This window comes from Platalea leucorodia (assembly GCF_965183815.1).
Source record: "Platalea leucorodia genome assembly, chromosome: 5".
Taxonomy (NCBI): Eukaryota; Metazoa; Chordata; class Aves; order Pelecaniformes; family Threskiornithidae; genus Platalea; species Platalea leucorodia.
Window position 1 is genome coordinate 18,019,654 of NC_138827.1, and position 26,709 is coordinate 18,046,362.

At 56.0% G+C, this 26,709-nt stretch overlaps 1 protein-coding gene across 1 annotated transcript in view; it reads left to right on the forward strand.

The window, feature by feature from the left end:
- The window catches only part of GRID2IP (Grid2 interacting protein), a gene marked incomplete at its 3' end in the record, with an annotated part of 39,577 nt that overhangs the window by 1,383 nt on the left and 11,485 nt on the right, over nt 1–26,709 (forward strand). The window contains exons 2-10 of the mRNA XM_082314493.1: nt 1,987–2,141; nt 13,278–13,532; nt 15,124–15,209; nt 15,643–15,712; nt 17,042–17,136; nt 18,489–18,672; nt 21,460–21,614; nt 23,611–23,712; nt 26,191–26,288. Coding sequence (XP_082170619.1) covers nt 1,987–2,141; nt 13,278–13,532; nt 15,124–15,209; nt 15,643–15,712; nt 17,042–17,136; nt 18,489–18,672; nt 21,460–21,614; nt 23,611–23,712; nt 26,191–26,288 — 1,200 coding nt within the window. The remainder of the gene's footprint in view (nt 1–1,986; nt 2,142–13,277; nt 13,533–15,123; nt 15,210–15,642; nt 15,713–17,041; nt 17,137–18,488; nt 18,673–21,459; nt 21,615–23,610; nt 23,713–26,190; nt 26,289–26,709) is intronic.

A 26,709-nucleotide genomic window follows, 5' to 3' on the forward strand; every position in this document is an offset into this window, starting at 1 on the left:
AGCAAGCTGGTTGCAATGCCATGAGCGCCCACAGCAGCACCTCTGCCACCTCCCTTCCCTGCCCAGCAAAGCCACCCATGACGGCCCCAGCGAGCCTGGGCAGAAGCAGGTTTGCGGAGCATGTGTGTCGCTGGCTTCTGGGCGCAGGAGCACAGCTTGGCTGGCAAACACCTCTCTACAGGGAGTTAATGGCACAGATGTTTTAAGTGGCTCCATTTTTTAACATGATACAGAAAATAATAAAACCCAGTGGGGTGCTTTACCCCCTCGGTTACCTGGGAGCTTGGCTCTGGTAGGTGCTGCTGGTGCCGTGAGCACTCGGGTACTCCTGCCCACCCGCCACAAGGCTGGAAGGTCGGAGGGTGCCGGTGGCTTGCATTTCATGCCTGCACTGCACACAGGTCACTCGCAAGCCTGAGGTAGGGAGGCTTTTCCCACCCTCATTTGTTCGGCAGAGCCCCTGTTTGAATTGCGCTCACCTGGCAGACAGATCGGTGGCAGCATTAGTGGCAGCAGGGCCAGGGCTGGAGCCGGGATGTGCCAGCCGAGCGTCCCGGCAGCCTGGGGGCATCACCAGAAAGTGCTGGAGGTGCTCACGATCTCCGTTCCAGGTCAACATCTCCTCTTGTCCCCTGCGCGCTTGGGGATACACTGGGGACTGCACCAACATGAGGGGTCGCAGCAGCCCCCCGTTCTCACTCACCAAGCCCTTCAGCCTCAGCTCAGGCACAAATTTAACAGCAGCACCCTTGGATTCAGCCCACCCCAAACACCATGGTCTTTGTCATTTCTGTGCTGGACCTTGGGACTGAAAAGCATGCAAGTCTGCCCAGGGGATGCAGCTGCCTTGGCTGCCCCAGATTCGGTAACCTTGAAGAGCTGCTGCTGCCAGGAGCCCCCACAGAGCTTGCATGGCGGCTGCGCAAACCCAGCAGCACCTGGAGGGTTGTGCTGGGGGTCGCAGTGCCTGCAATGGCCCTCCCCAGGGAGCTGCCAAGTGGGACAAGTGCCTGGAGGAAAAGCTCTGCCCCTTCCCTGGGCAAGGGCATCTCCCAGCCGGCTTTGCCAGGCGATGCCTGCCAGCTCCCTCGCAGTGCTGCCACAGGGGTGCACACACATGCACTGGGGAAGGGCAAGGGGTTCCCCTCCCCTCACTGCTGCTGCTTCCCCCTGCGCTCGCAGAGCTGGAGGGAAGCAGTTAAACCTGCTGTCAGCACAAAACCATCACCTCATAAGAAAACTCAATGCATGGAGGGACTGCAGGGTGGTCACAAGGAGCCTTCTGCATCCTGCACATATTTGCTGCACCCAGCCAGGCTGCACACAAGGCGGCGGCAGCAGCACCCACTGTCCAGCACAACCCCAGGGGAAGGGACAGCCTCCTAGCCTGGGAAGAGGCTAATAAGGAGGATCCCATGCAGGATAATTGGCTGGATGGTAATTAGCTAATTACTCTGCCTGTCATGGCTGTCACAGGTGGACAGGACAGGACAGGACAGTGGCTGGGAGCTGCTGATGCTTTCCAGGGCTGGTGCTCGTGGTCGCGCTCCTTGTCCGCACTTCCCTGCAGCCTCCCGGAGTTAATGGCAGGACAGTGCCACCTGGCAGGATCAGGGCATGATTAGAGGCTTGAATACCTCCAAAAGCCCATTGTGGTGTCCTCTGCCAGGTAGACTCCAGACTGATCTGCCAGGTCGCAGCCCAAGCAGAGTTTCGGGGTTTGGGGTCACACCGCTGTTCCGGTGCAATGTTTATAACACACAGACTAGCGATACCAAGGACGTGTGCGAGGCCCCGGGGTGCTGTGTGATGGGCCGATGTCTGAAGTTTCTCTTTCTTCCCTGCATGGGTTCCCTCCTCGTTGGCTGACCAGATGCTGCAACTAGACGGACATGTTTTGTGCACCGTCAGTGCCTCCGTATGCACGGTTAACTGCTCTGCTGCTCAATGCCCCTTCCCTCTTCTTTTCTGGTGCCCATGCTGCAGGTGGATGACATCCTTGGTGACCAGCCGGAGGTCAAGGAGAAGGTGTTCACCGTCCTGAAGCAGTACGCCGCAGAGCGGAAGGTGGAGTACTTGGCATACGCCCTCTGCATGGTTCTCACCCAGGAGTCTCACCAGCATCTGATTGACAACATCAGGTACAGAGTGTCAGCAACCTCCATGCTGGTCATTTAAACCACGAGCATCCATCTGCCTGTCGGTGACGAGCGTGCAGGGCTGAGCGGTGCAGGCACGGGTCAGGAGGTTCCTGTGGGGAAGATGCCAACCCCCTTTCCAAGGGGCAGCTGAGCTGAGCTTGGTGGGGTCTCAGCCCGGCATTCCTATGCCCACCAGCCTGCGTGGCCGTCCTGCCCAGGGTGGCACAGGGGGACCTGCACCTGCCCACTAGCCACCACTGCACCAAAAGCTGGCCATCCACATGCAAGGAGCGGTGGTCACCAGCCCCTCAGAGCCACTGCCTCCACCTGCAGCATGGGACGTGGCTCCTGTTTCTGGCCATTGCTTTGAAGGGAGATGGGGTTAGCTGCAGACTGGCTGGTGATTCTCCAAGAGCCTGGCCAGAAAATAAACCAAGCTCAGCAAGGCAAGAGCTGGTGGCGGGTCAGGGGTCAGCCAGCGCTGCCAGCAGCTCCAGCAGCAGTGGTGTCTTGGGGGGGGGAGGTCTCTGTTGGGGCCATGGGCTGCCTCCAGGTCAGCACTGCCCACAGCACCCTGGGGTGGCTGGGGCTGCAGTCACTCATCCCAGGATGCTCTGGCAATGCTCTGCTGGGCTCAGGGTTCCCCGCACCTCTTGAGCCCCCAGCAGAGCGGCCGTGCCGCGGGTCTGCTGTTCTTCTTGCAGCGTGGGCCAGCACTGTGGGATGGTGCCGGTGCCGGTGCATGGACACGTGGTGGGGATTACGGCCAGGCTGAGACGATGGCCATTAGGGAATCAGGTCTCCATCTGGCCCCGCTCCGGGCCCAGCTTTCCAATTCCTGCTTTAATCAGTGGAATTGCAAGTTATTACAGTTACCATAACAACGTCCCCGTGCCGGGGTCTCCACTGTGCCTGCTGCAATCCAGCGGCGGGGAGGATGGGTCAGTGGCCCTTGCCACACAGCATCCCCCTGCTCTGCCCTGGCTGTGTGTGGGCCACCTGGAGCCCCTCTGGACCCCCCCACCTGAGCGGGGACTGGCATAGACCCCTGCAGAGCTGGGGTGCGGAGGGGGCCGTCACCTCCCTGGCAGATGCCTTGTCCAGGTGCCCATGTCCAGGCTGTCCTGGTCCCCCTGAACGTCCTGGGGGGACCCGACCTGCAAATGGCTGGGGCTGGGGACAGGGACGGATGGCACCGAGCCCTGCCTGAGTCATCACCCCAAACTAGTCCCAATCAAAAAAACCCCACCACCCACAATTCAGAAAAAAATCTTTTCTCCAAAAAGATCCATGGAAATGCCTTGAACACCTCGGTGAGCCCTTTTGTCTTCATCCCTGGGGAATTAGACGAGATTTTTTTTTTTCCCTACAGAGAGTATTTGAATAAGTGTCTAAATTTTCCTCTGGACCCAAGCCCCTCTGCAGGGGGCACAGCAGGCTCCCCTCAGGGTGTCCCTGTCCCAGCGGAGGACAGCGTGGCTGGACCCGGTGCTGCCGTCCGCGCCGCACGGTGCAGAACTCGCCCCATGCCCAGCCCTGCGATGCCGTGGGGCAGCGCCTTGTTACAGCCCCCCAGTAATGCCGTCAAACCCGCAGCCGCCCTGTGCCCCCATGCGAAAGGTTAACGCCGGGGCAGGAGGCGCCGTAAATCAGGCAGCTAATCTTGGTTCAATGGAAATGAAATATTTAGCTTAGGGAAAAGATTTACTGTCTAATCTTAATGAAATGAAGTCAAGAAAATAAAAAAAAGGTGCTTTGGAGAGCAGGTTTCCCAGCTGCAGGGGTGCTGGGGAGGTGGGGGCAGCTCTGTGCGCGCTGCCGTGCATGATATGAGCCACTTATCCTGGGGTCTCCCATCCAATGGGTTTGCTGCCGAGCAAGAGCTTTTAATGCTTTTAACAACTCACTGAAAGGTGGTGAGCAGCTCCCAGGTGCTCTGGATTTAGGGAGTGCTGTGAATGCATGTGGGTGATTTCTGCACAGCTCGAGCTGGTTTGGTCCGTCACTGGCTGAGGAGGGGTCTGTGCCTCGTCTGGCACCCTGGGACTGGGGAAGAGCTGTGCAGGGGATTCATGCAAGGAGGGGTCCTGGCTCCGGCGCTGGCTCCAAGGGTGGGGTGCTGGTGTGGCTGTCTCACCGTCCTTGGGGCGCAGGGCAGCCACCCCTAGGCAGCGGCGTGTGTTGGTGCAATTCGGGCAAGCAGAGCCATTCTGAGCTGACCGAGTGAGCATCCTGGGGCTCGTCCTGCGGGAACACCCTGTGGGTATGTGGAGCTGTGCGAGGACAGGCTTGGGACCATGCGGGTACCCATTGGCCAGCCCAGGTGTCCCTGCGAGGCCATGCCTGGCTCCCCTGTCCTCAGAGACTGCTTCCACCCGAGACGCGGGGCGCAGTCCCGCACACCAACACACCATGAGCTCGCCCGTGCCTCCTGCCCTGCAAAGCTTGCTGAGAGGAGCCCTCAGAGGGGCTGGGACGAGCCCCTTCCCTCTGGTGATGGTGGTGCCCATGGGCCAGGGACTGGGGAGGGATGCTGGATACAATGCTGGGGGTGATGCCAGCAAAGGTCCCCAACACTCACCTCACTGGTAGCCCCAGGCCCCAGCAGGCTGGCTGAGCCCTGCTGTCGGGTGCGTGGCGGTGGCCCACTGTCGGTGACTGCGTGGCCCCCGCCATGCAGAGCCAGGCGGCCAGTATGTCCCCGTCGCTGACCCTAGCGCTGGCCTGATTGGATCTTCTCTCTGCACCAGCTGTATTTATTTTCGGGCGCTGCTGCTGCCAGCTGTCCTCCCTCCCCTGCCTGTCCCCTCCCCAGGCTCCCCCCGGGGTTTAACGTGCTCCCTGCAAGGTGCTGCGGTGCAGCGTAACCCAAGATCCCCCGGCTCAGCACATAGATCGACCGGGGGCTGCAGGCACCTCTTCTCCTCCCATCTGTCCTCAGGCTGGGCTTTTTCCAGTGTTGGTGTTTTTTTTTTTTTTCTTTTTAGCTCAAATGGATTTCATCCCATTTGCCCAGAATTAAGCTCCTGCAGATTTTAATTTGCTGACATTTTCTTCATCCGTTTGGTTGTGGATAGCAGGGATAACGCACGTGCTGCGCCGGTTCCTCCCTGCTCCCATCCCCTGCCCATATGGCTGGTGTGTAGTAAAGTGCACAATTGTAGTTCTGCTCAAGAATGATGAAATACGGCAGCGAGGGGCAAAGATGAGCTGTCTCGGGTGAGTAAGAACGGACTTTTCCTGGGAGCTGAGGGGGCTGGGAGGGGAATGGGTTTAAAGCAGCTTAATTCTCGAATCTAGCAACCCCTGGCACAGCAAAAATGAGATGTGCTAAAAGTTAATTAACTCTTAGCATCCGTATTGCATCAGAGCTGCTCTCATCAGGGACTCTGCGGGCATCACAGCTCTGCTGGGGGAGAGGGAAATCTCTTATTTTGTGTTATTCCATCACCTGCAAATGCCAAAGCCTGGGTCTAGTCCCAGTGGAGCCGCAGGGTTTATCTCCTCTGCTCCCCGTGGCTGTGCCAAGCGTGTGTGCAGGGGCTGTGTGCATCTCGCACCGGTGTGGGGAGGGGAACGGGTTATTTCGGGCAGGTCGGGGTCCCAGGGGCGTGCGCCTCTTGGCACTGCTCTTATTTCTGAGCTGTTTTCAAACCAGGGCAGAGCTGCGATTCCAGCAGAGGAACGGCGCCGGCTCTGCACCCAAGTGGTCTGCAGTGCCGTCGCAGCGGCCGTCGGCTTTTCCTCGGACTCTGGGGGCCAAAGTCACCCTCTGAGCCAAGCGGTACAGGTGGGATCCTCACCTGCGTTGTACAGGGGTTTAGCATTTGCACACCACCGTGTACTGGTGGCTGTCTCCCTTTGCACCGTGCGTTTCCCCTGTGCTGGCAGCAGCACTGGCGGTGCCTGTGCCAGCATTGCACCAGCTCCCGGCAGCGGTGTTTAGCTTTGAAACATCTGTTTGCAGTAGAATTGGGGAGCGATGGAAATGCAGATCCTCTCCTCCCCACTGACCTGTGGTGTTACAAAAGCTGGTGCATAAAACACCGGCATTGATGCTTACACGGACATCGTCCCATTAACCTGGATTTAAATAGCAGGATGCGTGTGTGCTCCGGAGCACATCCAGCCGTATTAATTCATTAGACGATAACTCTCGGGCTGTTCAGACTGCTATATGTTGTCATGGATCCCCTTTAAGTCACGTTGTGCTTCACTCTGCTGCAGGGAGAATAGTTAGGGGTAGTTTGTTACTTCGCTGCGTTGGTTACAGTCCGCTTGCTTCCCGACCAGCCTCTGCTCCTGGGGGAAAACCAAGGCGTGCAGCTGAAGCTGCTGGCCCACGGTGGCTGGGCCGAGGCGAGCGCTGCTTTGATTGCAGTCACTTTTGATCTCTGACAAAGATAAAATCGCTGCCCATCGGGGGTTCCCTTATTATGGGAGAAATTCTACCGAGTTCATTTTAATAATGCTCCAAACACAATCTATTTGTCTCAGCTTGTTTTTCATGGCAATAAAATCGCTTGGCATGTTCCCGTATTAAAATACTCCAGCCATCTGTGACTGTCTCTGGATAAGAAATTTCATTTTAGCCATCAGGATTTATATATTATGGATTGTGCTGCTTCCCGGCTTGTCCCCCCCTCCATGTACCCGCTCCTCCAAGGTTGGGGGGAGCTTCCTGGCTCTCTCGAGTGCCGATGCGGCTTGCAGCCCGGGTCACCCCCCTGAACCTGCGTCGCTCTGGCTGCTGCCTGATGCAGCACTTCAAGCTGCAAGGGGACACTGTCCTCCTGCCTGCGGTCCGGGCAGACACGCTGTGAAACCGCACGGATGGCAGGACGATAATGGAGGAAAAGCAGCTCTTGTTTGCCTCCATTTTAAAAAATCCCTAATCTGATAGCCGGACATATGGTCAACTGCCCAGGAACGGGAATTAGGGCAGCAGGAAAAAAATGTGCCAGTGGTGAAAACAATTGGGAGCGGAGTTCCTTTTCTACCTGCTGAGTTCAAATAGGTCATGACCAAAATGCCTCGGTGTAAAATCTCCTGTTAGGAGATATTAATTTCTTTTGACAAATCGAACTACAGCTGTAATGCAGATTATATTAGTCTGTCCCGCTTGCACACCACCACCGATTTGTAACTTTTATTTTGGGAAGTGGTTACTTGGTCCGAGTGTTTTCCAGTATCTTAAAGAAAACAAGGAAAGCTGCATTTGTCCTGGTGTTCCCAGCAGAAAGCAGGTTGTGAGCAGTGCCTTGGTGGAGGTGACTGCTCTCTGCGGCTCCGAAAAGCCAGGGGGGTGACAAAACTCCCTGTGCCATGGGGCAGCGTGGGGTGCTGGCACGGGGCACAGGGTGTGTGGGAGCTGCTGGTGGCCCTGCATCTCCCCGGTGCAGTGGCTGGCAGGGTCCCGTGAGGCCGGGGTTGCATCGAGCAGCCGTTTGCACCCACCGACCTGGCCACCATCCCCAATATACGCCGGGCGATGCTGGGCAGGATGGAAGCTGCAGAGAAAGCATTTCTGGGGGTTTCTTTGAAGGTCTCTGTGTCCCCAGCAGCTGACACTGTTTTCGGGAGAGGCATGAGCACCCCAGGGCACCGGCGCTCAGCTGCGGATGGGGAAGGTGACCCCCAGCCGGGCACGGGCTGCAACGCTGCTCCAGGGAGGCTCTTACCAGCAGATAACGCATCAGTCGTTACTGGAGCTGGTGCAGGGATGTGTCAGGAGAGGGTCACCCTCCCCAAAAGCTGCCGTGTGGGGCTGGGGGTTTTGGGCTGTCCGCAGCCAAAAGTGGGATGGCCGGGGAAGGGCTGCGAGGGGCTCCCGGCCCCAGTGCATGGCCATTGCATCCCACCTCATCTGCGCTCCCAGGTGGAAAAGCACCTTCATTCCCTATTTAATGATAACAACGGTCACATCTGCAAAACATCTGCAGCCTGATGAGTGATTACTGAGCCTCCCATTACCGGGGATAACAGGATAACAGCCCCTGTGAAAATCGCAGATCTGTGCTTGCTGCTGGGCTGGAGCGAGTCCTGCTTGTGCACAGGGGTTTGGAGACGCCGCATCCGCCCGTGGCTGTTGGTGCTGCTGGGGCTGGAGGCCAGTGCAGGGCTGCCGGCACCCCTACCTATGCATACCGGGGTAACAGGGAGATTAGGTTTGAGAAAATCTGTGCAGGTTCATAAGCAGAAGTCCTGTTACGTGGGTGAAGCAGTACATGAGTTTTCTCTCCCGAAAGCGTGTGAATTTTAGCATTGCAGCACGCTGTTGGGGCAGAAGTGCTTTTCCAGACTGGTAGCTGTTTGCACAGCACAGTTCAGACATAATCCAAGTGTAGCTCAGTATTTTAATCCACCCTGGGATGTGTTTTTCTGCACAACCGACAGACTCAAGGTCAGGTCTTTGCTAGTTGTTTTGGAGCTAAACTATACATTTTTCATTTTTCCTTCCTTAACTACCTGGAGATTGTATCTGATGTTGGCAGCTCTGGAAGGCTTCACATCCTCTTCATCACACGAGTGCTATGTTTAAAGATGGCGTTATTTAAATTAAAGATTTTTTTTAAATCTTCTATCCCTAATGCAAGTCACTGCTGTGTTACCCTGGGGGTAAATGATGCTCTGCGGCTTGGGGAAAGGTTTGGGCCCATGACTGTGGTCCTGGTCCTGGTCCTGGTCCTGGTCCTGGTCCACCCTGGGCAGCTCTGCCTGTGCGCCCAGCAGCCATGCACCCGCCCCCGATGCCGTCTGCCTTTAAGGTTTCTCACCCATTACAGAGGCATGTAATTTAAACAGAAGCACTTTAGAAGTCAACTAATTAGCACTAGGGAGGCATCCCCCTGGAGTTCGGCGGAGCCGTGGCCTCCTTTCTGTTACGAGATCGTTCCAGCTGGAAATTACAGCGACTGCAGTTTTTAGGGAAAGCGAGAGGCTTCATCGCTGCGAGCTGGGGCAGAGCTGGAGCAGGGAGGGCAGAGCAGGCTCTAAAGCCAAATTGATAAAAAAAGGAGGCACTCGGTAGATGGTAAACCTCTGCCCGGGACTGAGAGCGTGGTGGGGAGGCGAGGGCGAAGGGAGGCAGGGACTCTGCCCAGGTGAAGTTTTCTGGCGAGCTGGCCCATCTGGCCGCGGTCCCTGTGCACCGCGGGGGTGCCAAGTGGCAGGGGGGCACCGGCTGGCGCACGGTTTGGTTGTTGGATCCGGCCGCGTCGTGGGCGTGAGCCGAGGCTGAGACTCAGCTGCATGAGGATCTGAAGCATCTCCCTTTTGTTCCCACTGCATCCTGACAAATGGGAAAGGACCGGAGTTTCTCTCGGCATTTTCGGTATGTCTCTCTGCTCTGCTCCTCCGCGCGGCATGCATGGCGTTGGATGTCCTGGGAATGCCTCACACCCTGGCAGACGTCCCCGCGACGTCTCTCCTGCCTCTGAGCTGCGGGGACCCTGCCTCCCAGTGCTGGTGTGGCCCTGCTGCCAACCTGCGCCCACCGCAGCAGCGGCACAAGGGTCGGGGGGAGCCGAGCAAAGCTCAGATGAAAAATTGGAGGTGGGTGGCTGGGATGAGGCGGGAAGAGCACATCTGGGTCTGCTTTGTCCACCAAAGCACATCTGGCTTGCTTTGTCTCCATGACTATAGTCCAGCAAAGGGATGGGCAGTGAGGACAGGAGCTTGGGAGTGCTGCAGGGGCTGTGATGGAGCAAGGGCTGGGGACCCCTCACTCCTGGCCCCGGCTGAGCTCAAGCTCTGAGAAACTTGGGGCTGCTTTCACCTGCTCCCGACGGGGCTGGAGCCACTGCTGCTGCCCGACTCGAGGGGAGGCATCCTGCACCGGCGAGTCTCAGCACCCAGCACAGGGTGGAACCGTTCGGGCAAGCTCAGTGCCCATCACAGGACATATGCGCCCTTGTGAAAGGTGGTTCTCCACGGTGCTGGGCTGGTGGGGGAGGCAGCTCTCAGTGAGTGCAGGCTGCAGAAATGGGACTGTCTGCTCAGAGGTGAGCTGCAAGTGACCCGCCTGGGAGTTTTAAAATCAGCGAGTGTGACAAAGACCGAGATGTGCTAAACAGCCTCTGCCGAAGTGAGCCCCAGAGCAGGGACTCCTGGCTGGGCTGCTTCGGAGAGGGAGTGAAGGTGAAGCAGCTTGCAGCCTCTGGGGCCTCTCCTGGCCTGGAAAATGCCCTGAATTAGCATTCATGTGTTTGAGCAGGCTGAATCCTTCTGAAGAGCGTGTGCTGACACCACTGCAGAGGAGGGTTAGTGCACTGGGGCCAGGGAGCGGGCACAGGGCTGCAGCGCCCAGGGCTGGGAACACCTTTCCCATACCCTCTCCAACAGGAAACAGAGCCAGGGCTGACCTGGAGCATGCAAAGAGGAGGAAGAGGAAGCTGAAGGCATGAGGTCTGAAGGCAGCCGAGAGCTGCACGGCTCCCAAGCCCTCCCACAGCCATGTGCAGCCTGTGGGGCTGCTGGGACAGCGGGTCTGCCCCTGGTCCCAGGCTGACCTCTGCAAACAGGGTGGGCGCATCGTGCTCCCTGCAGACAGGCAAAGCTGGGCTTGTCCCACGGGATGGCAGGGTGCTGCAGAAATAGCCGTGGTTTCCTGCTAAGCACTGGGCACCATCTGCCCTGTGCTGGTGCTGGTGCCACTGCTGGTGCATGCTGCACAGGCAGCACTGCACTGGAGCAGAGGACAGGCTGAGGTATCGATGCTGTCTAATGACACCCCAAGTGCTGCCTTTGGTGGGTCCCTCATTAAGGATCAGACCTGAGCACACACAGTTCGGAGGCCAGCACCCGCTGAACCACAGGGCATCGGGGAGCTCAGGAGATCCAGCCCCCAGCAGCACAGGGCCATCCCAGGCTCCCCAAGGCCACACTGCAAAGTCTCTCAAAGGGTTTTGCAGAAGGAAACTATTTTGCATGCTTTAACAGGATTATTTTTACCAGTCACTTAGCTCCTCTCCTTGCTAAGACACCGTTTACTTCTAGGACTGAGTCAATTCATGGTGAAACCCTTAAAGCATGTCCTTGTGCCTGGTTATTGAGCTAGCTGTACTTTGCTCCTCAACCCTGATGTTTGTCAGCCCGCAGGCAAAGTAGCAGCAGTGCAAAGTGGGACAGCCCTGCTGGAATGAGCAGGGCCAATTTAATTTGGCCAACTTAAATGGGAGCGTGCTCGTTTTGCCTGCATGGAACCCGGACTTTTCCCAGGGCAGAGGCGTGGGGTCCTGCTGGGACTTGCTGCCGTTGTGCCGTGTCCTCCCCTGCCATGGGGCTGCGGCAGCCTGCATTCCCGCAGGAACCTGCTTACAGCTGGGTGAACTATTTATTAGCGTGATTTCACTCTTTTCTAGTTGCTGCTTAATCACAAATTGACTGTGAATTGTACCAATGTGTTACTTATTTTAAATTATCACCAAATGCTTTGCATGAGCATATGTCAGCCTCGGGATGGCTTGCGATCTGTCTGCTCCTACTCAGCGTGAGCATCAGCTCTTATTTTGAGGAGTTCTGCCTTTTGTCGGGGGGAAATAGAGATATCCTGGTCCCGGTAGATTTGGGATTTGAAGCCTCCTCCTCCTTCTCCTCTAGCTTCACCCAGGCTTTCGGGTTCCTTTGGCAAAGTTGCCTGATGGACAGGGGACACCCGCGGGAGCCTCCTGCCAGCCCTAGCCTTTCCAGCTGTGCTTCGTTAGCAGCCAGCCATCATCACAGCCATGTCGTGCTGGTGGCAGGAAGGTGCAGCCCCTCGGAACAAGTTTCTCTGGATCCTCTGACGCCAGCTGCGAGTTTGGCCCAGTTAGTGCCCCCGTGGGAGATGTGCTCCCCGGGTGGCTTGGAAGTGATGCTCACATCCCTCCTCTGCCGCAAGTGTCGGAGTTTGTGTTAATGTAGGGAGCGCGTTCTCATCCACCACGAGGTGAAGAGCACTAATGAACCTCACAAGATGGTATTGTCTAACGAGCAAATGCAGCTGCGACAGGCAGCCCTGCACGGGTCCAGGGAAGAGTTGCTATAGAAACACACAGAGATAACAGCTCGTCCAGAAGCCCTCAGATGTGCAAATGGGAGGGCAGAATAGGTGAGCGGGGTGTCAGCGTCTCACTGTTGCGATGGCAGAAGGAAAAGGAAATGAAAAAGCATTTCCCCGTGTTACAAGGGTGAAGCCCTGGCTGGGGTGGGAGCGGTGCAGAGGCACTCTCCCTGCTCCCTCCTGGGATCCCGCTTTGTGCTCGCTGTGCATCCCCTGAGGGTCCTGGGGAGTCCTTGTGGGGGGCACAAAGGTCACTTGGGTGCTGGCAGAGCAGCTCCTACCGGGCAGAGGGGAGGTGACCTGAAATGGAGCAAGTTCCCAGCGGTGTCCCCTTGCCTCCAGCATCACTGTGCCCATCCCCACCCCCGCAGGACCAGCATCTCCCAAGGGGTGCAAGGCTCCTACCTGGCTGTGGTGGGAGCTGGGGGGTGGCAGAAGCCAAGGCTGGAGCCCAGGAGAGTGGAGTCCAGGGCTCCCAGCAGAGGGGCTGGGGCAGGAGATGGGGACCAATATTTTGGGGGTCCCACAATGTGCTCGGGAAGAAGCAGGTCTGGAGGAGGCGGTTTGGCATGGGCAACATGGGGGGCACTTGTGCATTGGGACCCCTGGCCGTGGGTACCACGCAGCAAGGAGTGGGGTCATAACAGGATGGGCACCGTGGGGACAAGGGTTCTTCCCTGCCCATCTGGCTCCCTGGCTGTTGGCATGGAGGGAAGCAATTAATCTGGGACTCGAGTTGAACCTCGTCATCGGCGTACCAGGACCGGCAGCTGAAGGGGTCCGGGATGGGATGCGTGAGGAGGAACTGAGCTGTTTGAATCAGTCTCTGCGAGCACTGCACTGTGGAGGGGCCTGACCTCCTCGCCCCAATGAAACCATGCACAGGACAGGGCAAGGGATGCAGCCAGTGTCCCTGGTGTCCCCAGCATCCCTCAACCTGGCATTTGCAACTCTGGGGAGGACTGAGGCCAAGAGCGCAGGAGGGGCTGGGGCTGCTCTGATCTTTCCTTTCCAGGTATGGCTAGATCCAGAGCTCTGGGCCGTGGCCACTCCAGCCCCGCTTCTCACTCCCCTCCCTTGTCTCATTTTTCCAGGATTTTCATCCCCAAGAAGCACCGGCAGCGGTTTGACGAGGTGGTGTCGCAGAGCCTGATCAGCAAGCTCTGCCGCTCCAAGAGCGAGCAGCACAGCAATCGGCTGCGGCGCAGCCGGAGCGAGGACCACCAGGAGCGGCTCCTCGTCTCCACCCGTGCCAGCTCTGTGCCCCGCAGCCACGAGGAGGCCAGCAAAAGCCTGCGGAAAACCACTTCGCTCATCAGCAGCAATGTGGCCTCGGGGGCTGCCCGCAGGTAACACCTCTCCTGGACACCCTGGAGTTCACGGTGGCAGTGTTTGATTTGGCGTGAATGGCAGGGATGCCAGGGAAACAGGGGGAAGGCACTAGGAAAGGAGATGTCTTTGGTGTGCAGAGTGGGTGAAATCCTCCTGGGATGAGGATGAGCAAAGACCTCTCCCTCTTGAAGGCTGGGCACATTTGCACCCCTTGTCCCAGCTCCGGGCCACCCTTTCTGCCCCCTTGCTCTTGCAGGGCTGGCTGGGACAAGCCACATGAGGAGCTGAGATGCCACTTGCAGGCTGCAAGGGATGGCGGCTCCTGTGCTGGATGGGCTGCAGGGTGCATGGCCGTGCCAGCAGGATGCGGGTACCTGGACGTGCTGGTGGGATGCCGAGCACCCGGCTGTGCCAGTGGGATGCAGGGCACCCAGGCGCAGAGCAGGCTGTATCGTCCTGCCGTGCCCCGGTGGGTGTCTGGGTGCGAGGCCTCAGCCGCGGGAGGCAAGAAGGACAATCCCTGGTGCACAGAGGATTAACCCATTTCCCGTTGCCCATATGGCCAGACCTCAGCAGCCCTGCCATGCTGGTGGTGGCTCCTGCTCCATTTCCAGCCCCGTCCCATGAACAGGAGAGCAGGATTTGGTCTGCCAGCATGGCTGGGGAATCCTCCCGGGAGGGGCTGCGCTGCCACAGGGACATCCCGAGCTATTTCCCTGCCTCCAGCTGGTATCTCCAGGGTGTTTGGCTGCAGCACACCCTCCTGCCAGGATAATTTTTCATGTGACTTATCCAAAATCCAGTTCCAGCACAGTCTCCCTCCCTGCCAGTGTAGGATCGGTCCCTACAACAGGTTTTCTGGTTGTAAATGATCTCGGTGATGTTGCCTTCCCCCAGCTCCCTGCGGGGAACAACTCCCAGCTCTAATCAGCCTCCCAGCAGAGAGATTTCCTAATGCTCCTTCCAAAATTTCCTAGCTGAATTTAATTTCTCTCTCATCAGCCTTTGTCCCCTAGAACACATTGTCTCTCTTATTCTGTGTAATATACAAACCATATCCCATGTTCCACTTTAAAAACACATTGGATTTGAAGGACTGGACAGTGGTTCTATGAATTTGGTAATTAATGCAGAGCAAGAGGCCATGCTCAGGGGCTCTGCCCCTAAAACAGTGGCATCTCTGCCTGCCTCCAGAGCATCCGGATCCCCCCAGCCCTCCCTAAGGTTTTGTCTGGGCCATTTGTAGCACCCCCGGATCACTCCCCAGCCCACCACCCTAAGCTGGCTCACTGCCTCTGCTCCCCAGCACAGGCAGGAGAAGCTAGCAATGCTGGCAGGACAGGCAGCTGCACTGTGGCCATCTGGGGCCACCAAACCTGCACATACCTTCCCTCCATCCCCTCTCCCTACAGGCAGGGCATGTCTGGGCAGTCCCCTTTGAAAGACACTTTGGTATCAAAGGGCACCTTGCAGGGACACAGCGAGCATTGAGGGCTTGGGCACTCGGGGGATACCTGGGCTAACGGGGCTTTGGTGGGGCTGGGAAAGGAAACAAGAACCAAATATTTGTTGGGCTCTGATTTCACATTTGCTTTTTTTCACCTGCAGAACTGTGCGAGTTTATAAAGGCAACAGAAGCTTTGGCTTCACGCTACGCGGCCATGCCCCAGTATGGATTGAGTCTGTTCTGCCAGGTAAGAAAACCTTTAGCCACAAGATTCAAAGATACTTATTTATCTCTGGTCTGAACTTGAAATTTTAAGGGCCTGCTGTTTGCTAGAAAATAGCAAAAGGGACTTTTACAAAGCTCAGTGATGGAGTCCCCCGAGTTGAATAATTAGTGTCTTTGGTACGATTTAGTTTGGCTTCATGCATTCCCTCTTTTGCAAGGTGGAAAACGTCTGTGTTCGGTGAATAGCCCAAAATCACACCTGCACTTCCAGTGCAAGCTGGGCACTGGCATCGCTGCGCCCAGTGAACAGCCCCAGCCCACCCAGATAATCCAGCTGCAGTGGATGCCCTGCCCTGGGGGGTGTCCCTGGGCACAGAGCAGCCAGAGAGCTGGGACCCCATCCCTGTAAGCAGGGGCCCACCAGCTAAAGCCCCTCTCATTCCCTGTGCATTTAGGGAGCCCGGCTGAGAAGGCTGCTCTCAAAGCTGGAGACCGGATCCTGTTCCTCAATGGTCTGGACATGAGGTAAGAGGCTCTTTAGAAGACCTGTGCCAGGGGGTCCCGGCGAGTGGTAGGTGGCCAAGCACATGCTTGTTCACTTATTCCCTCTTATGCAAAAGAAACGAGAGCTGGTCGTGCTTGAGAGCTGTCTACAGAGGTGCACGAGGGGTTTTGCCCCATACGGGCATCTCCTTTACTATTCTTTTACAAAAACTGGCTCTAGGAGTAGTATTTTGTTTCCATCCCTGCTCCTCCTGTGACTTCTCTGTGCAAATAACCATGTATAATGCATGACACTATATATAATTGGTGTCCTAACTGCAACCCACTGGCAGACCCTGATTCGAGCCACTGTGAGTTAAGTTGTACAAGTTAAACACCTGGGGTTCTGCTTTTGAAAGGAACAGAGCACCAGTCAGCCCACGAATCACTCCCAGAATGGGATCATAAGTTTAAAACCACATGGGCAATCGCTTTTCCACCCAGAAGTTAATTCTTCTATATATTATTTGCACACAACAAAAGCAATCAAACCAGAGCTGAGTGTGCACCTTGCTGGCACAGTGGCAGCAGCCCGTGTTTCCTTGGGTTGGTCTTTCTGCACAGAAAGCAAGAACAAAGGGTTAGAAGAGGCTACACAATAAGAGAAAGTGATGAATATTTAAAGGTTAAACATCTGATGCTGCTTCTGTCAGTGCTCAGGTTCTCACATTTCAGCTGATACAGCAAACTGTTGGCTGATGCGGCATTGCCAGAAAATAGAGGAGACAGAGTTGGAGATTGTCCTGAGCCCATGTTTTGGCAGGCATTGTCCCAGGTCAGCCCGTACCCTTCTCAAAGGACATTCCAAGATTTTTTTTTTTTTGCCTACAAAAATGCACTTTACATCCATCTTGCATTTTCTTTTCATGCAGAATTAGGACAGGCAAGGAGAGACCCACAGCACTGTATCATTTAAATGGAAAGTTCATCTTCTGAGTCTGAGCTTAGCTTAAAGTAACGCTGGCTCCATTTGCTGCAACAGCTCCGCAGGGTGCTCGCAGGCATGCCCTGTGGTTATTCCGTGCTGCAGGTACAGCAGAGAGCCCGGTCACAGGGGGTGATTCACGCTTCGCTTGGGGAGGCTCTTTTCTGAGCAGCACAGATAAAGCCAAGCACAGATCAAGAGTCCAGGGGAATTGCAGCGGGGCCCAACACTGCCTGGTTCTGAGCAGCAAGATGAGGCTTTCTGCAAGATAAACAAAGCCAGCTGCAAGCTCCGTTTCACCGCTGCTCTCCCTCGAGCTGCTGCCCTCAGTGCTGCCTGTGCGGGCAGCCTGGCAGCTCTGACCCGGGCTCTCCTGTGCCCCGCAGGAACTGCTCCCATGACAAGGTGGTGTCGATGTTGCAGGGCAGCGGGGCGATGCCCACCTTGGTGGTGGAAGAGGGGATCGTCAACTTCTCCAACGGTAAGAGTGCGGGGAGGAGAGGGCCCGGAGCAGCAGAAGCCCCATGCCAGCTCCCAAATTCCCCGCACAGGAGGGAATTGCCTAATACCTCCTGTAGGCTCAGCAGATTTAACGTGCTGCCTGGAGGGCTGCTCCTCTCGCTGGGGCACGTGGCTGCCCACTTTCTGGGATCAGGCTTGATCTCAGGCTTGGCTGCTCTCCAGAAGGGTTCATCCTACTGTATGATCGTCCTTGACAGCCCTTGCCAATGTCCTTTACATGCAGTCTGTGCTGTGTACTTGACTGAAGTAATCCAACCCTGTGCATCCATGGTCTCTGTGCAAATCCCACAGTTGTGTACGGACTGTGCTATTCAGAATAACTGCTGCTATTATGAATAATTTAGCTTGCTACTGGTGAGAAAGTCAGCGGGAGATGAGGGTATCTGGGGCAATGCGGGTGGTTGTCAGCATGATTTCAATGGAGAGGCAGGACCGCAGCTCAGGGAAGAGCACAGTCGCTGCTGCATTTCTGAAGCTGTGTGAAGGCAGGAGGGTTGGTGCGTTATTGGGGTGCTGCTCTGCAACGCATAGGCCCAGGAATTAGGGACTGGCTCTTCCCTCCGGAGTGGCAGTGGAGTCTCCTGAGCTTCAAGTTAGGAGCCTGGTGTTACCAACTTGTTTGCATGTGCCTTAGAAACAAAACTGAGTACCTTGCTAGTTCACAGTCCAGAGCCAGTAGCACTCAAACTCCTTCACTGCCACCCAAAAGAAACCAAGAAAAGGTGGAATTTTTTGCTCCCACTGCCTTGGCCATATTCTTGTGTGGATAAGTGCATCCCACAGACGTGGTCAGGTCCCTCTCCCAGCCATGCTTATTGCCCTGCACTCACTGCAGAGGCAGCCAGGCTGTGGCACAGGGACCAGTGTAGATGAGCGTGGCAAAGCAAATTACCTTCCGTGCCTCGGTTCACTCACAGGTAACCCTTGACTGATGCTTCTTTTGAAGTCAATGATTATCATAAAGTGTTCTGAAACTTGAGCAGAGGCTTTAAAGAGCCAGAGAAGGAATATCATCTGCATGCATTTGCAGGCAGTGCAGAAGCAGCATGGTTGAAGAGACAGATCCAAGATGAGCCATTTCACCTTGTCACCATGCTGCCTTCCAGTGACTGAAATCTGTTTTTACTGCAGTAAAAACATCTGTATCAGCACATCAGGGTTTGTATTTCTGTGGAGCACGCATTTTACATGGGTGCAGCTGCCCCAGCTGTCCCCAGGACTGACGCCTGGTTTCAGGACAAGCCTTTTAACCCATGGTTAAGACCCTTTGTCCGTTGAACTTTCTTTTTTCTTTCTACCTGCGCCTTGCAGACTCTGACTCTGCTGACTCCCCGAGCACCTCCTCCGCCCTCACCTCCCTGCAGTGGGTTGCAGAGATACTCCCCTCTAGCATCAAGATTCAAGGAAGGACCTTCAACCAGCAGCTGGAGCACCTGCTGACTCCACCTGAGCGCTATACCATCTGCAAAGCACTGGAAGGCTTCTTCCAACATCGGTAACTTGTTAGCAGCTCCATTCCTCTAATGCTGGTACCTGGCCTGGTAGCAATGCCCATGTCAGAGTCGGTCTCCAAGCAGAAGGCAGACCTCGGCTGCAAGGCTGTCAGCACTGAGCTCTGGTGTTCTCCGATTTCCCCAGCTGTGTATTTCCCTGTACATGTCCACAGGGCACAAGCCCATCTCTCACCAGGTGTCCTGCCTGAGGACAGGGCAGACCCATTAGCTTTTGGGGTTAATTCAGTCACCCCTTAATCCCTCATAAAATGACCTCAGTCCCTGGCAGTGCAGGCTCTCTTGCTGTCTGGCCATCCCCAATGGCCTCAGATCCTGTTTCACCTCTTTCAGTAAATCTCACTGCGTTTCATCCTTATCTTCTCACTCTTCTCGGCATCTTGGCTGCAGTACTCCATTGGTGGCAGCACGGGAACAGCTGTGGCTGGCAGAGCCCTTGTCCTGCAGTGGAGCACATCCTCCCCACCCTGCTGCAAGGGTCGAAACCAATCCCTCAGCAGACTCGAGGCTTTCAGTAGTGACCTTGTTTTATGCCCTTGATCTTTAACCTTTCCGCACCACGGTGAATAAGCCATCCCTCTAGGTGCTGGGAGATGCTTGCTGCCTCTTCCCACAGCTGCTGAGCCAACTGAGCCAGGCTGCCCAGCTGCTCCTCAGGAGCCCAGGTCCCACACAAGCTGCACATGCACTGGCCAGGACCAGGCAGGCTCCCGCTGCACAGTGCAGTAATCTGCTGGTGTAAAGATCAAAGGATCAGAGGACTGGAATCCTCAGTTTGACAAGGAAATGCAGTAAAGCACTCGGTATTTAGGTTACTGATGGTAAGAGAGAATAGAAACTAGCAAGTGTAATGCCATGACACTGCCCCTGTGCACCACAGCTCAGGCTGAGGGCTGCACCACCCTGCAGCATCCCCCTGCCCACAGGGAGGCTGGGCTGCCTCTGTACCTGCAGGTGCTGGGGGAGGTACAGCTGCATAAACCCCCCCCGCCCCGCCCAGCACCAGCTGAGTGAACTTTCTTGAGGCCCCGTGATCACTAACACTGCCCCAGGAAAGCAGAAATCATTGTTTTGTGCTCTCCTGAGACTGCACTGCTTCTACGGGATTCCCCAGTTGGGAATTTCAACCCAAGGAGTGGCAGCTGTGGGAGCAGATCCAGTCCTTGGGGTCTGCAGCTGGGAAATGTAGACCTGATCCTAGTGGGATACTTGCTCTTGCTCAGTGGCACAAGGGTGGGAACCCCAAGTACCATGAATCAAGTCCCCGGGTTCCCCTCCCCATGCAGGGCTGTCCACATTGCTTGGTATTCCAGCAGCATTTTACTGGGGGCTGTTGCTGCTGCCCACTGCGGGCAGCAAGGCTCAGTAGGGGCACCAGCATGCCCATCCTCTCCTCCAGCTATCTCATTTTGCCTGTAGCTGCCCTGGATGGCTCGATGCAGAGGCCACTGCTCCATTTAACAATAATTCATCATGACCTAATTGCGTGCCTGTCCCAGACAAGCCAGCTGTGACCTCTAACTGCCCCAACAAGGAGGGAAATCCCCAAACATTAAGTTTACGTTGCTCGCCACCACAGCATGCAGATACCAGCATTTCCCAGCAGCAAACACAGAAGATGGAGTCAGGACGCGCCTGTTCCGGGCTTTGGTCCCCCAGCCAGTTTGCACATGACAAGCCAGCTGGCCCTGGCCACCAGCTGGAAGAAGCAGTGCCTGCACAGGGCAGAGCAGCCACCTGCTTCAGCAGCTCCCCCACAAAACTTTAACTTTTCTGAATGGGAAATAGGCTTCTGACAGCCAAGAGCTGTGTCTAGCTCCACAGAAAAGGCAAGTTAACCCAAAACTAGGGAGAAACTTAGCAGGTGACTTCTGGCAGGCTCTAGATGGCTCCCACCGCTTCTCATCCCTGCTGGCCTCTGAGGAACCCCAAGACACTTCATTTATGAAGTCCTTGCAGTACCTGAGCCTCTTCACCCTTCGGTTGTCCCCTGTGTGCCTGGTCCCTGCCCCTTGGAAGGCAGTGATGGTCCATTCAATTAACATCAAGACAACAGATTTGTTCCTACATATGCAATCTCCTTCCAGCTCTTTATAAGAGGTTCTTACTATTACTTCTGCATTAAGGCTGCAATAGTTGCAATGAGCTTTAACCCATCATATCTGCCTCAGTTTCTTAATAGAAAAGCAGCCTGACTTTAGCTCTCTGACCCAGGACAGCCCTCCTCCCCCAGGCTGCTTTAGCCTCCTCACTGAATCAGGTGCACAGCCCTGCTATTCTCAACAGCCCTTTCACCATCTCTACACACCACAGAGCCAACCTGAGACCAAGCCTTCAGTCCAGCAAGGCTGCCAGCCCAGCTGCCCCCTCCAATGCATCTCTACCTGAGCCTGCTTACCTGCTGCTGGACAAAATTCAGGTCTTTCCAGAGCATCTCTCTGCTTCCTAGTACTCCTCCACCCCAGACACCCTGGCTGACTCACAAAACAAGTTTTATACCTGGCTGTCAGGTGCTGCTGGTCCCTGGGAGTTTGCTTTCCCCATTAGCACCAGCTGCACAACTCCACTTCCCAAAGGGCTTGGTCTCTTGCTCGCAGCCTGGCACCTCTGCTTTGAAATAATCTGTTTGTGCCAAAGACTCAGAGGCAAGTGCGGTAGCTGAGATCCACGTGGAGGCAGGCTGGGAGGCGCCGGAGCCCAGGGAAGCGGTGTGGTGGGGCTGTGCCGCAGGGATGTGCTCGCTGCCCAGCCCTCTCTTTCCAATTTTGCAGGAATATTGACACTCTCATTGTGGATGTGTACCCGGTGCTGGACACACCGGCCAAGCAAGTCATTTGGCAGTTTATCTACCAGCTGCTGACGTATGAAGAGCAGGAGCACTGCCAGCAAAAGATTGCCAGGTTTCTTGGTTACAAGTCCTTGGCAGGTGAGAGGAAAGCCCCTGCGCTCTGCAACGGACACGCCATGTCCCACCGGGTCCCCAGGGACCTCGGTCCGTTGTGCTGGGAGCAGGCTGGGGCGATGAGGGAGCAGCCAGCTCTCCCCAGGGGTGGCAGCTGTGGCTCTGCCCTGCCTGGCTCCTGCCCACACGCTGCCTGCACAGAAGCAGCGGCTGCACGGGATGTAGAGCAGTGCAGAGGAGTTTCCAGCTCCTGTTACGGATGAGGTTGATCTAAAAATGTCAGGCAGGAGGTTACCTTTTCTGCACCATGGAGCTGTGTAGTTTTGGAAGGAACCTCTGCACTGAGAGGATAAATGGCACCTGAGAGGTTGTCTCTGGGAGCAAAGGCTTTTGGAAGCTGCTCGGGTCGTTAGAGGTTAGGAAGATCCAAAAGGAAATAGCTGGTTTAGGGGCAGTGTTCGGATCAGAGAGGCAAAATAAGCCATGACGGTGGTGTCCCTCGGGATGTCTCCAGCGGTCTGACGTACGCAGGTATCCGTGGTTAGAGGAGGTAGGGAGCATGGCTCCTCCAGCAGTGCCGTGCCTGCCCGGGAGCGTGGCTCTCCCAAAGAGACTTGGAAGGCAGTCGGCGATTCTCCTCCTCCCTGGTCCCCCGCTCCCCTTGCCATCACCTGGGGCTGTGGCAACACAAAAACCAGCTGTGGTTTGCTGAGGATTGTGGGCTTTGCAGTCAGACAGCAGAAAAGCGAGGACAAATTTGGAGTGAAATGTTTTAATCTTTGGATTTGGACTTCTTAATTGCTTTCAAATTCTTCTATTCTAAGCTATTTACATTGTGTTGATGTGTTTATTTTAGACTAGGTAAAAAGAGGTGTTGCTTGAAGGGAGACTTTTGGAGGAACACAGTTATTTTAGCACAGCCTTTCCCCCTTGCAGGGAGAAACAGCTCGACGTCCTGGTGCAAATATTCTTTGCTGTGCATGGAAACCTGTTGGGTATTTGCTCACCTAATTTGTACTCTCAATTACCACTTCTTTTGTGTGTGCAGAATCATGGCCCAACCTACCTAAAGTGTTGTATATTCCAAAGAACTTTGGAAGATGTCAAGGGGAAGCCAATGTATTTGCAGTTTGCAGCTATATTTCAGGAATACAAAGCAGGTATCCCCAGCTACTGGCAGAGGAGGAAAGCACGGGAGTAAATCTCCCAGGACCAGGCTGTTTCAGACTGTTGTCTCCAGTTTGCAGGCTGGTCGCTGGCTCCTTTTCAGCTTCTCAGGTGAAAGGGGCGATCTCTGACCATGTCAAGTTCTGGTTGTTCTCATGCATTACATGTGTGTCCATGTGTGGAACCACGATGGTCAGAGATCTCTGAATTTGGGTTAGTCCTTCATCTGGGCTTCTTCCAACTCGGTGGTGATCTCTGATGTGTGTGTGTATCGGGCTGTCCGAGCATTGGTCTGTTGGATACCATGGGGATTGATGCTCTGGTATCTTCATCCTGCTGTAAGTCTGAGCCTCTCTGAGCTGTCGCACTGAACTGCACATGAACCGATCCATTAGACAATGTGGTTCTTCCAGGCAGCATTTCAGTGCTGGCCCCCACTCCCATCTTGTCCCTCGAGGGCAGGAAGGAGTTAGCCGGGCCCCTCTGGACCAGCCTAGCTCAAGGCTGGAGTTTCATGTGCACCATAAGCTGGTGGATGCCAATCCTGCCGGAAAAAGCAATTGCATGTCCCATTTTTGGGCATCCATCCCCCTGCCCTGTGCTGGCAGGAGCGTTCGTAACCTGTTCCACTCCCCGGGGCCAGTGTGAGGATGGGGTGAGTGGCTACCTGGGGGACGGGCAGCTGCAGTGCCAGCAAGGCTCTGCATGGGGTCATGGTCAAGTGCAGGGCTCAGAGAGCAGCTGTGAGTCCGATGGGCTTGGGGGACCCCCATGTCATGGCGAGGAGGAATGGGGGAGCTGCGGGGTCCGGCACATACCGGCCATGCCTTACGAAGGGTGTTTTCTGCTGCAGCTGAGCCAGAAGCAGAGGATCGCTACCGCAGCTCCGTTCGAGGGGCCTCCTTGTGCCGGGGAAGCCTCCGAACCCCCCGCCCCGAGGAAGGGGGGGCAGCAGGTGAGTGACTGGGGGCTGTGCAGGGGTTCCCTCTGCAGGGAAGAGGAACCTGGGTCCCGGTGGCTGTGCCTGAGCATGAACAGTGGGAAAAGACGGAGGTCAGCATAGAGCCAGTGCAGAGGCTTTGACTGGAAGTCCATATTTTCAGAATCAGTTCAAATAAGCAATTCCAGTAAGAGGCCACTTGGGCTGAGGCTGGCCATTGTTTCCAATCCCTTCCATTGCTCAGATGTGAACTGATGCTGCTGGTCTGAGCCCTCCATTCTGGGGTGCGCAGTTTCTAGCTTTCCTGAGAACTTTCTTGGACACCATCAAATTCACAGGGAAAACAGCATTTGTGGAATCCACATGAGAAATAAGATCATGGTTCAGAGCCTCTTTGAGACTCTTGATGAACTACACTCATGGCACAAACCCTCCCTCTTTTCAGAGAGAAGCCCCCTATCTCCCCATTCCTCTGAAAATCCCATCCTCCTGGTATTGCTGCAGGGCCTTCCACAGCCCCCAGACCTCTAACCCTCTCCCCCAGATGCACCCCAGGTTGCTCGTTGTGTTTTCAGTCCTTCGGGTCTTTGCCCTCCTCTCCCAGATGGCAGGACAAGGCATCCTGCCTATTCCTCCATCACCCTTAGCTGATTGCGAAGGGCACTTCACCTGTGTTTACGGCTTCCGACCACGACTTCCCTACCACAACCTCCCCACCGCAACCAGCCGCGCTCTGCCGGCACTTGGGCTGCACGCCTTCCTCCCGGCAGCCCTCACCAGGAGCGTGGTGCTCCTCAGCTGTTGGGGAGGGCTGCTGCCGGAGAAGTCAACTCCGAGACATTTCCCCAAGGAAGATCCTCTAACCTGCCTCCGAGGAGCATTTCTGGTTGTGATTACAGCACGGAAAGTGGCTGACAGCTGCATACGCCGGAGGGAAGCCGCTCGGCCGGCAGATGCTCGCCAGCTGCGGGGGAGCAGCTTTGTCCTCAGCTGCCCTGCGGAAAGAGCCGAGCAGCCTGTGACCTGTCGTGCTCACCTTACCCAACCCTGAGCAGGCTCTGGGGTGCATCCCGCCCCGGGTGCTCCTAGCTCACCTCCCTGCACAACCCTTTTATTTATAAAAAGCAGACACCGTTCCTCAGTCCTGGAGAGGGAGGTGATGCGGTGGCGGGGCTGCACCTCCTGTTCCCGATGAAGACCCCACTCCAGAGCCCTTTCTCATTACAGCCAGCTATGTCCATCCTGGACTCTCCTTTCTTTGTTGCCATTAAATGCTGGGCTCTGAGCACATGGGTCCAGTTTGGTGCTGGTGTGAACAGAGCTGCTCCGCTGGGCTCTCCCAAGTTCTGCCTGCCTGCCCCAGTACTCAGCCTGGCCCTGACTGCTGGGTGGAAATATTGTGGCTGAAGGGAACGTGAACCCGTTCGACCTGGCCTCCAGCAGGTCGGGGAAGGCAGGGATTGCAGCCTGCTTCCTCCCAGGAGCCCTTCACACACCCTTGGAGATAAATCGGGGGTCTGGACATGCCTCTGAGAGCTTATACTGCTGCAGCCGTTAACCTCTGAACAGAAGCTCTCCATGGATGTAACTGGAAAAACAGAGTTTCACTTGGAGCTGGTCAAATCAATGTCACTTCAAGTGAGGTCCCTTGTGCCTTCACGGGGATCCAGACCTCCCTCCCTCCCTCCTCATGTCCCCTGCAGAGCCCCACCCCAGGGGACACTGCTGGGGCAGCCAGCACTGCCCGCGCATCTGCAACCGAAAGGACCAGATTTTGGAAACTGTGACCTCAACTGCCACGTGTGGTGATCCTGACTGTCCTGGGGGAGGCTGAAGGGAAAGAAACCAAGAAAAAAGAAACACCCATGGCACTGTGGCACCTTGATACCTGGAGAGTTCTGGATGTAGTGCAAACACCCGCATGTGCCCTGGATAATGTCTCTTCCCCTGAAATGCTGTGATGGAAAGCCCTGACTCGGCACTGTCCCACTGTGTGCAGCACTAGTGAGGAACGCACTAACCGCGCTGCAGCCGCAGCACTGCTCGGGTGCTGAAGATTTATAGGCAGCTTCCAAATCTACCAGTTGGGTAGACAGAGATAAATAATATCCTCATTTCATAGAGAAAGAAACTGAAAATGGAGAGGTAAAGGGCAAGGCACAGGAGGATTTTGTCTCAGTTGTGCTTGTTTTCTAGCACACATCATGCTTCACTGCCGGGTGACTTCTGCTGCCGCCCAGGGAAGCCCGAAGTAAGACGCTCCCTGTTTCACAGGCAGTCCACACACGGGGCTGCCGGCTGCCCTGCATGGGTCCCTTGGGACCCCCAGACCCGGGAGCTCCCAGTGCTTTGCTGCACGCCTGGGCAGGAGGATGGCTCTGGGTCCCAGCAGGAGATGGGGGGCCCCTTGATGGGTCAGGACCATCAGGAGCCCCGGGGGGCAGAGGCAGAAGGAGCAGCTCCTGACTGGTTTGTCTCTTCCTTCCCCGGCAGGCCAGAGCGACACCGTGGAGGTCCCGGTTCGCCTGATCCCTGGAGAGAGACAGGCTGGCGACGGCACATCCCTCCCGGAGACGCCCAACCCCAAAATGGTGTGACCTCGTGGGGCTGGGGGGGACGCCTCTGGGAAGTGCTTTGCCGACATGCGCGGGACCGTTGCGTTCACGGGGAGGGTCGACAGTTTGACTCCTTTCATGTTAACGCAGGAGAGCGGAAAAAAGGGAACGGGGGAAGGATGTGTCTGCATGTAAATACCTGCTGGTGGCTGACAACATCCCTGCCTCAGAGCTTGCCTCTGAGATCGCTTCCCTGGGCAATTAGTCAGCTTTAATAAGGCTGGTGACTGTCAGCATCTTCCTGCAGCCGTGTGACTGAGAGGCTCTTGGGAAGCTTCAGAAAAGGCAGAGTACCCTTGGGTTGGGGTGAAGCACTCCTTTAAAGAGTAAGAGACTGGGGACTGGAGGGTCAGTGGTGGCTGTCCCGTCCCCAGGACATCACAGGTCTCTGAGGGCT